The 11,336-nt window shown below is 41.3% G+C and overlaps 1 protein-coding gene across 2 annotated transcripts in view; it reads right to left on the reverse strand.

Moving 5' to 3' along the window:
- KDM4C (lysine (K)-specific demethylase 4C) overlaps positions 1–11,336 on the reverse strand; it is a 379,345-nt gene that overhangs the window by 335,237 nt on the left and 32,772 nt on the right. For both annotated transcript variants that reach the window (XM_012647402.1, XM_012647399.1), the window contains exon 2: positions 4,031–4,191. In XM_012647402.1, coding sequence (XP_012502856.1) covers positions 4,031–4,174 — 144 coding nt within the window. In that variant the 5' untranslated portion in view covers positions 4,175–4,191. The remainder of the gene's footprint in view (positions 1–4,030; positions 4,192–11,336) is intronic.

Here is an 11,336-nt window from a genome sequence, read left to right on the forward strand (position 1 = left end):
GATCGCTTGAGCCCAGGAGTTTGAGGTTGCTGTGAGCTAGGCTGACGCCACGGCACTCCAGCCCGGGCAACAGAGTGAGACTCTGTCTCAAAAAATAAAAATAAAAAAAAAAATAAATGAAAGAAAGCCATTCCTCCTAAAGTTTACCTTCCTGATAATGTCAAAACAGAACATATATTTTACATCACCATTCCCCCAAACCCATCCTGGCCCTACTCCCTATAGAAAAATTTCAGCTAAAAATCTGTATTTTCACTACATACCTTGTAATAAATTGCTATTATTACCATCTACCTACTGAAGAAGGAGCAGAAGGAAGACCAGTGCTCCTGACAATCTTTCTTCACCTGTGGGCAAAGATACGTCTCTGCACTCTCTGGGTTGTTCATGAAACTACCTAATGTGCATATCCGCAGCTCAGGACAATCTATGTCCACACTACTGCTGGGGACAAACTTCACCCATTTTCTACATAAAAAAGGTTCATCATTATTTCCTTCCACAAAAACAATACAAGTTTTACATTTAAAGAGACTGTCGCTCTTTCCTCTTTCCCAACTTGACCAACAACTTTATAGACAGAGAGGGTGTCAAACCTCTCACTCTAGAAATAAAAGTTATATCTAAATAATGTTGAGAAGACAAAAAGCAAGACAGACTATAATCACAGGCCAAAGTCACTACTATTAGAACTACTCAACCAATTTCCTCAAACTATAAATTAAGGCCAATTCATTAAATGTTATCAATAGTGCATTAACAAAGAACCTCATGGGAAGCTCTGTTTCCCACGGTAGTCCCAAAAGCAAACCAGCTACCTTGATACAGGCTTGATTTTTACAACATGATTTGATTCGGTGCAGTTTTGTACATCTGCTATTACCACAGCTTTCAGAACAAAAGAGAAAGTAGATAAAACTGAGCTTTTGTGACTTGATGTAAATGACAAAAATTGTTAGAAACAGTTCACTGCATTCCTAGTAATAACAGGAAATTGTCATAGGATTAAATAAATGAATGTCTCCAACTTTCTCAATGAGTCTCACTTTAAAAAAAAATCAGAGGGGGGAGCAGGAGGAAAAAAAAAGGGAGAACCTGGACTCAGGTGTGTTTTGTAATTGTAATTCTCATTATCTTTATTCTGTTGCATAATGCCGACAGGAGCACAGGTGTACTCTATGCATGTGCAGCTCCCTTGTGAGGGCACCTGCTGCTTCCTCCTCTAAAGTTACTAAACATGCCATCCTACCGTAGGACATTCAACTATTCTCAGCGGAACATAGTATATGTTTTCAAGAAACAAAAAGGGGAGAAAAGAGGACAAAGGACTGCATTCAGAACCCCGAGAAGGCAAGGGACAGTCATCCCCAACTTCTGCTCACATAAAGCCCCAATCTTTGCTAGCCCATTACAAGTTCATGACCAAAATTACGTCTGTTAAATGATTCTGAAATAATACATTATCTTCAACTGAAAAGTGCTTTTTCTCCCCAACAACAATCTGTAGGTGCTGAAATTCCAAAAATGAGATTTTTAAACAGCTAACCCAATAAAGAATTTAAACTATGATAGATCATCTCAAAAATTCATTAAAAACCTTTACATTCTCTGTGTTTTCTCTTTATCTTCCTTTTTCTTATCTCTCACCCACCCCTAATTAACTTGATATCTCCAAATTTTTAAAACTTTTCTAGAAAGGGCTTGAGCCTTAACAGGATACATAACAAAATTACAGGCCTCAAGAAACATGCCAGAGACAGTAAAGAACTGAGTTACAAGTAGCATCAGGTCCATTTGCAGGAGGCCTTGAACACCAGTCCCTGTGGTTCTAAGTCCTCTCCTGAACTACAGGCTGCTCTCTATGCTATATGACCTTCACAGCAGAGATGGGAACTTCAAGGAAAACCCTTTCAGACAGGCACACTTAAGTGGTTCAGCCTGGCAGCATGCTCTGTCAGAACTCGGGGATTTATATCGTGATACTGACAAGTCAACAGAAACCCAGATTATAAATCTAACATTTAGAACAATCATAAATTGAAATAGTGCAATAAAATATACTCTTTCAAGGGAAATTTTTAAATTACAATAGATTTCCATTATAGAAGGGACACACAAACCATCTCAGGTTGCAGGTCGGAGGATGAATTATACAATCTTCCTTTCCAAGCTCCAACTTTGGATCTATGCATCCAAATGTGCAATGCAGCCCTCCACATTTTACTGGCCATGCCATGACCCTGAGGATATCATTTAAACCCACAGTTCTTAAGTAACCAGCATCTTTTTTTTTTAAGACTATTATCTGACACCTATAAAAATAAGAAAAGATGAGTATTTTCAAACACATCTAAACCAAAGGCGACTACTCTCACCTTCGCTGGTCTGGGCCATTATCAGCTCCTCACTAGATACACACAACTACCCCTGTCAAGACACCCTACTTACGTTCTGCCCCAAACATCAAATTTTTTCTTCACATAGAAGCCAGCGTGATCTTTTCAAAGTAATGTCACAAAAATAGAAAAAGAAATAAACAAATAGCCACCGACTACCAGTTCTTTCTCTCCCACTACACTCAGAATAAAACCCCCAATGCCTTACTATGTATGATCAGACAAGCCCAATACCATCTGGCCCACTCTTCATCTTACTTCCAACCCTCTTCCCCCTGCTCACTGAACCCCAACTCCACCAACCACCTCCTCTGCCTCTCACACATGAAGTCCAGGTCAGCCTTCAGGCCGTTGGACTTACTACTATTCTTTCTATTCCCACATCTCGAAAAGGCTGGTTTCTTTTCATCCTTCAGGTCTCTGCATAAATGTCCTTATCATCATCCTCAAGTGCTGCCACCGGAATATAAGCTCCATAAGGGCAGAAACTTCATCTGTTCTGTCCCCCTAGCACCTGGCATAGTGCCTGGCACATAGTAGGCACTCTCCACGTTTGGTGAACAAATAACTAAAAAGTAAAACAGAGGAGGCAAATCTGGAGAGAGGAAAAGTAGAACTGTGGTTGCCTAGGGCTGGGGGGATGGCCGGGAATGGGGAAGGACTGCTTAATGCATGCAGTTTTCTTTCTGGGGTGATGAAAATGTTTTGGAATTCAAAAGAGGTGATGGTTGCACAACTCTGCAAATATACTAAAAACCACTGAATTGCACATGTTAAATGAGTGTATTGTATGGAATGTAAATTATACTTCAATAAAGCTATTCTATCAAAAAAATGAAAAACAAGGAAAAGAAAAACATAAAAGGAAAAGAGGAGGAAAGTAGAGAGGAAGGGGAGTAGTTATCAAGCTTCAGGTTAATAACTGTCCTCTATGAGAAACTGATGAAAACTAGAATAGTCTCATACCTCTATAACCCATACATGGATCTCTTTGGTTTCTATGAGCCACCCTTGCTTTAGGGAAGAAAAAAAAAAAAAAACCCTTAGAACAGTGGTAGTGGTCTCCAACCTTCTTGGCACCAGGGACTGGTTTCATAAAAGACAATTTTTCCATGGGGATTCAAGCGCATTACGTTTATTGTGCAGTCAAATATCTCTGTAATGATAATCTGTGTTTGCAGCCGCTTCCCAATGCTAGCATCACCTCCTCAGCTCCACCTCAGAGCATCAGGCATTAGATTCTCACAAGGAGCTGCAACCTAGATCCCTCGCATGCACAGTTTACAGTTGGGTTCACACTTCTCTGAGAATCTAACGCCACCACTGATCTGATAGGAGGTGGAGCTTATGCGGTGATGCAAGCAATGGGGAGTGGCTGTATATGCAGATGAAGCTTCACTTGCTCGCTAGCTTGCCCACTGCTCACCTGGCCCACGGCCCAGAACACAAACTAGTGTGGTTAGAAGAAAAATAATTATTCTTTGGAAAAATCAAATGTTCCACATGTATTAACAAGAGCAAAGATTTTGCAATATCTTCCTTTGGAAAAACTAATATCTCACATCATGACAACTAAGAGCATAATTTAAATGCCAAGTGATCATTTTTTATTTAAAGGATCTGAGGATAATCACCTTTGCAAGTCCTGCTCGATGGGCTCCTTTAGACTCCATGTATGCAAGGTATTTGTTGAACTCCCGGAACTCCTCCATGGTGGGTCTGAAGGTCATTATCTTACAGCTGGGGTTCAGAGGACTCTCCGCCTCGGCCACCTCCATGACAGCGAGGGCAGTCGCTGCAATGAAGACAATATGGTCATCATACTGAATTATTCTGTGCTTAGATTCAGTGGTCACTTCTCCCAAATGGCATGGAAGCTCCCCAGCAGGAACTCTTCTCTCTAGTGACTTACCTACCATTCCCTTCTACCACTCCTAGGGAGACTCCCTCACCTCTCCCTGGACTCCTGAAAAAAGAAGGGCCTCTAACCACTCCTCCTGCCAAGTTCCTATTCCTGGCGTTGAATCACTGTCCTGACTGTACTCTGGCCTCCTCAGAATTCTCCCAAGTAAAAACGAGTTTTCTACCTTTGAAGTTTACAAGATGCTGCTCCTGTGTACCACTTCTGAACAGACACACACACGCACCTGTGTAAAGGCCTAGACCACGTTCAGCATCCCCAGAACAGATTTTACAGATTGTCATGACATACTTTCCTATAATAATTTACAAACCATTCATTCAGCAAAATAGTCAGGCATCAGGCTAAAGTACTGGAAACACAGAGAGGGGTAAGGTTTGTCTTCACCTTTCAAGCTCACTGTCTAGAGGCTGAACAAATCTCACTACAAAAATATACACAGGAAGGAAAAACTAACTCCACCTGGGTTGATCAGAAATCACTTCCCCAGAAAGGGGCGGAGTTAAGAGTTATAAGAAAGTATAGGAGTTGGCCAGATGAGAGAAAGAACATTCCACAGTGGAAATATTTGGAAGTATTGTAGGAATGGATGATGTTTATAATGTGTCTGGAGCTTAGAAAGCAAAGATTACAAGACATTAAGGAAGAAAAGTTGGCAGCAGGTTTTGTTATGAAAACTTGGACTTAATCTTTCTGTCAATCAACAGGACGATTCCTTCAACAAACACGTACTGAGCACACAGCAAGCGACAGGCATAGGGAACGCAGAGGTGAAGCAGCAGCTTTGGAGAGACTGCGTCAGCCCACTTCCAGGTTCATTAGGACCTGGCATATGACAGCTCAGACAACAAATCCTCTCAGAACAAATTTTTTTCCTTTTCTTTTTTTCTAATAAATTTAATTTGCCTGACAGAAAGAAAACTGGGAAGTGAGGGATGGGGTGGAGAAAAGGAGAAAACATGTTATGAGTTAATAAGAGGTGAAAACAGAGCACGGCTGCAGATAGCAACATGGTCATTATTACGTTAAAGAAAGCTTAAATTATTATCTATTCCACAACGTGAGGGGCAATGAGGAACATAAAAATTACACCTCGTCACCTTTTAGGAGTTTATAATCAAAACAAGAAAATAATCTGCACAGACATATATTAATACATGACAGAAAATATTCTGGATTCTCCCCACCTCAGGAAGGGGGCATGCAGAGAAAAAAAGCTTCCAAGCTACCTCCTTACCCGCCTCCCTTCACACGTACACAGGAGCACACGCCCAAAGCCATGGGCTGCACTATAGAAGTCTTTCTATATACAGTAACCACATGGTCCCTTACAGGCATCTGGATCTGGCCCTAGCCCAACTATTGTGGCCTCGTCCACCATCACTGCCTGCATTGTAGTTTGTCCTCCAATAATACTGACTTGTGCCTCTGTACACAAGTAAAGTTCTCTGTACCTTTGCACAAGTTATTACAGCAGCCTATGCCTATTTCCTCCTCACCTGGCAAACTCCTGCCCACCCTTGAGATTTCCCAACCCTCTGGAAGAGGCCTGGGTGAATCATCCCTATATTCTCACCTTCGTCTTTGCATTCCTCATTACTGCCTGTCCCAACTGTTGGCACTTCCGACCACCCACTGAGCCATCGAGTCCTCCAGGGAAAGGCAGACGCGCCATCTCTTTAAGTCTGGCACCCAGCCTGGCTCACAATATCTGCTGCAATAATTATTTGCCAGCTGAATGAAGGAATAAGTGCCAAGTGCTAACATATTTACATAAAATGATAAGAAATTCAGGAAAAGGAAAGAACTGGTCCCAAACACAGTAAAGTTACTTAGAAAACAGATTCATTTGCATGACTGGTAAAGAATATTAGAATAGAAAAATCTGAGCAGTGAGCAAAGGGAAGCCCACATACTACCTTTTTAGAAACATTTGGTACACAGAAGGCAGCGTTCCTTTTTCCTGAGCCAAGAACAAGGGTGGCCTGAGGATTTTTCTAGGCAGAGGAATAAGCCACTAAAGAAGAAATTGGAAGTCCAGCCAGTTGTCCAACAAATAGTTATCTAATGCCTAAGAGTTGGGCAGGTATTCATCAGAGAATGAAACAAAGTCCCCACACTAATGGAGTGAAACACACAATAAGTGAGCAGAATGTGCTATGAAGAAGAATCCAGGGTAAGGCTGATAGAGTGCAAGGGGCAGGTTTGCTGTTGTACGCACAGCAGGCGAAGGAAGGCACTGCAGGGAAACAGAGACCTGAAGGGGGAAGTAATCATACAGACACATGGAAAAGAGTATTTTGGGCTGAGGCAACAGCAAGGAAGGAGCCTCTTGAGCTCTTCAAGGAAAAGCAAGGAGGTAAGTACAGTTGCTACTCAGTCAGCAAGGGGAAGAACGGTGAAGGGTGAGGCTGAGGAGTAAAGGAGTTTGGCATTTACTCTGAATGACATGAGAAGTGATCGAAGGCTTCCCCCTGCTTCTTGCTCTCCATTCTTCATACTCAAACATCCATTTCCATCCAAAGAGATGACACTGCCACTCTTCTGGACAATCTGATGCAGAGAAGTAAGCTGGCTCACACTTTGAAAATCTCATTCTGGGCCAGGCGCAGTGGCTTAAGCCTGTAATCCTAGCATCCTGGGAGGCTGAGCAGGGAGGATTGCTTGAGGTCAGGAGGTTGCAACCAGCCTGAGCAAGAAAGAGACCTCTGTCTCTGCTAAAAATAGAAAGCAATTAGCAGGGCAACTAAAATAGAAAAAATTAGCTGGGCATGGTGGCACATGCCTGTAGTCCCAGTTTCTCGGGAGGCTGAGACAGGAGGATTCCTTCAGCCCAGGAGTTTGAGGTTGCTGTGAGCTAGGCTGATGCCACGGCGCTCTAACCCAGGCAACAGAGTGAGACTCTGTGTCAAAAAAAAAACAAGAGTTTTATTTCTGTAATTATTAGTAACATTGATCATTTTTGAACACATATAACCCTTTTCATTTCTTTTTTTGGTTGCCTACTTACATTCTTTACCCTTAAAATGTATAAAGTTTCTGCTGAGTTCTTTCTAGTCCACATCTGTCATCATTAAACTTAATCATGTTAATGCAATTAAATTCCCAGCCTCTCCTCTTTCTCTTTTATCTTTATTTCTCTGAGCCAAGAAGAAATATAAGTTTAAAATGCTCTTGCACTAATGTTTCTGGGAAACAGTGGAAGCATTTCCTAATGTTTCCTATTATATTTTGCATGATTTTTAGCTGAAGGTGATGCAATAATCATTTTTTCAAATGCTACCCTTTTTTTGAGACTGAGTCCCCAAAATGAATAACAACAGTATCTCTAACTTTGTTACTTTGCTTCTACAGAGCTGGCCTTTAGTATTTCTGAGACCATCTAAAAGCAAATAATCGTATTTATAGCAAGTAACCTAAGAATTTTTTTAATGAGCTAAAAATATTTTCCATGAAGTGAAGAAAAGTTCAGCACTAACTCATACTTACATAACTCCCTCCCATCTTCATTTTTGAAAGTTTTTACATGACCATAAAAGAAAAATATCTATACTTCGCATTCTAAGTGGGAGGATAGCTTGAGGCCAGGAGTTTGAAACCAGCCTGGGCAACATAGCAAGACCCTGCCTCTACAAAAAAATTAAAAATTAGCTGAGTGTAGTAGCACACACCTGTAGTCCTGGCCACTCAGGAGGCTGAGGTGGAAAGATCTCTTGACCCCAGGAGCTCACCGCTGCAGTGAGCTATGATCAGGCCACTGGACCACTGCACTCCAGCCTAGACTACAGAGAGAGATTCTGTCTCTTAAAAAAAAAAAGAAAAAGAAAAAAACAAGCCCTTCCACAGAACTGATCTACACTACTATTAATAACCATTATACCTCTAAAGAGAACAATTCTAAGATCTACTATAAAGCATAGCCCCTGGGAGATACAGCACTCACCAGTTTAGCAGATAATGTATTAGGCTAAAAAAAGAATGAACCTGGGCCCTGCCTGAGGCAGATGGATGTCCAGCCTTTTAGTTCCAACTTTGCAGCTCACTAGGTTTGACCTCACAGTGGGCCAAGCAAGCTCCTGCTTGGCTGGGCATTGTAATGGGTTGACTTATGTCTCCTAAAAAGAAATGTTGAAACCTAACCCCCATTACCTGTGAATATGACCTTATTTGGAAATAGGGTCTTTGCAGATATAATCAAGATGAAGTCATATTCAATTAGCGTGGGCCTTAATCTGATATGACTGGTGTCCTGTTAAGAAGGTAAGAGACAGACACAGAAGAAAGAACACCATGTGAAGATGAAGGCAGATACTGCAGTCATGCTGTGGTAAGCTGTGAGAGAATAAATTTCTCTTGTTTTAAGCGTGGTAATTGTTACAGCAGCCCTAGGAAACTAATACAGGCATCAAGGGCTAGACTGGAGGGAAAGGAGTAAAAGACCACATTTTCCAATCTTAGCTTTATCGATAGTAAAGCTCATAATACTCTCACCTTCCATCTAACTTCCACCTTTCTCGGATGGTTCTAGGCTCAGGAGGAAAAGGGCCGTTAGCACACTACCCAGGTACTGAATCACACAGGGCTGTAAAGGCTGCCCTTTCCTGTTATCCCAGGTCCCCACAGGCCTGGGCCCTAAGAAAGCAACACTGCAACAAAAAGCCCTTAGCCTGTTGACTCTTTTTGCCTGAGCCAGGCCTCATTTCACTCCCAGAGGTCCAGGCACTTTTTCTTTAATCCTTTGGTCCCGTTCAGATCTCCACTCCATCTTGTTCCACCAGCCTGCAGAAACCACGAGTAGGAATGGAAACATGAACTCAGGGAGATAGTTCTGGGACAGAAGAGCCAAGGCAACAAATGAATCGGTGCAAAAGTTCCTTTCACTTCAGTTCAGAGTCTAGGCTTCGTCCCAGAAGGAGGTTCCTGAGAAGGAGTGATACAAGTAATTATGGAAGTGCTCCCCAGCTATCTATAGTGGCCAACTTACAATCCTGATCACATCCCTCCTTACACCTCTGTGGATGGCAATGTGCGGAAGTCACTTTCCTGGGCAAAATGAGCAAGGCTTCTCCTTCTCCTGTTCGCCAGAGATCTGGCATGAGTAACAGATACATAGGCATTTAGGCTGTCATTTCCTAATAATAAGAACGAGAGCCCAGAACAGTCTGCAGAAAAGTCTGCTGAAGCCAGTAAAATTGCCCCAACAACTTATTCTTGGCTCTACCCAGCATGATAACTGCTTTCCTGGGTCAGGCTATATTCAGGCCTAGACTGAATAGAGGGGCAGGAGAAGCAATTTTTCTTACGTGATTCCCACAAGGTAACTGATTCTGATTGCAAACCTGCAACTTCCTCCCAGCACTAAATCTTATAAAACATTTATGTGTCCGCTTCAGTCTTGTATCAATTTTTCAAACACACTGAATCAAATTTTAATTACAACTGTCATCTCCTGCTTTTTCCATTCTCTTTTACACTACTATAAGTGTCCATCAATAGGGGACTTGTTGAATTAGTGTGGTACTTCCATGAACAGAGTAGAGGTAATCTAAAAGCAATGAGGAAGATCCCTAAGGATAAATGCAGACTTATTTCCAAATTATACTGTTAAATGTAAAAAGCAAAGTACATAACAGAATTTGTAATACTCTACTTTTAGTATAGGGGCTGAAATTCAAACCAATAAAAATGGTCACCTATAGGGAAAAGCAGAGACATGGAAGGAAGCAAAACTTCCGTGAATATAGTTCTACATATATTTTTAACTCTGGAATCATGTAAACAATTTGTATAATTTTAAAACTAAATTTTAAAAACACATGTCCTAAACACTGAAAAATTAACCTAACTATACATTAAAAGTCAGTGGCATCAGCAAATAAGGAAAAGAATTGCTTAGCTAATTCTGAATCACAGTATTTAGGCTATAAATCCTCCTAGGATATATTTTGAGGATACAGAACAATAATAAAAAATTAAGTTACATTTAGTTGTCAGATTCTTAGTAGTAATACTGGTATTTTTTAATTATTATAGATATAAGATACAGCAAATAAATAATAATGCCAATGTCCTCAGGAACCAAATTTTCTTTTTTTTTTTTTTTTTTAGACAGAGTCTCGCTTTCGTTGCCCGGGCTAGAGTGAGTGCCGTGGCGTCAGCCTGGCTCACAGCAACCTCAAACTCCTGGGCTCAAGAGATCCTCCTGCCTCAGCCTCCCGAGTAGCTGGGACTACAAGCATGCGCCACCATGCCCGGCTAATTTTTTCTATATATTTTCAGTTGTCCAGCTAATTTCTTTCTATTTTTAGTAGAAATGGGATCTCCTCTTGCTCAGGCTGGTCTCGAACTCCTGAGCTCAAACAATCCGCCCACCTCGGCCTCCCAGAGTGCTAGGATTACAGGCGTGAGCCACCGCGCCCGGCCTAAATTTTCATTTTAAATATAGAGACACCCATATAAAATCAAAGAAGTTGCATAAAAACGTAATCAGAATTTGAAATATCAATATGAACTCATTATTTTTTCTCTTAAAGTAGTGTGTATTTCCTAGTACTACCCAAAGAAAAAGGCATAGAAAGAAAGACGACAGAGTAGCAAAGATTATCCAGTGCACACAAATTGTGGTCTCTACATACCATATCCCAATAAAAAGAACCTGGGATCATTGAAGAAAAGGCTAGTTCTAGATCTGGGACAGAAATCTACAAGATGTAACAGGACCGTGTTGCTCCAGAAAGCAAGCAAGCTATCGAAGACTAATGGAAGGCAGATATCACTGCGAAATTAACATCAGTACTGGAAAAATTAGAGATCATGTGCCTCGTGTGCCTGCTGATATAATGTACTAAGAAGGACACAACCTCACTTATGTGGCATTCCTGCCAACGATGTATAAGTTAAATCTAATCACGAGACAATATCAGAAAAGGCCAAATTAAGTGACGTTCTTCAAGATAAGTGTTTTCGGCAGGGCGCAGTGGCTCACGCCTATAATTCTAGCACTCTGAGAGGCCAAGACA

Source organism: Propithecus coquereli, unplaced genomic scaffold, assembly GCF_000956105.1.
Source record: "Propithecus coquereli isolate 6110/MARCELLA unplaced genomic scaffold, Pcoq_1.0 Scaffold267, whole genome shotgun sequence".
NCBI lineage: Eukaryota > Metazoa > Chordata > Mammalia > Primates > Indriidae > Propithecus > Propithecus coquereli.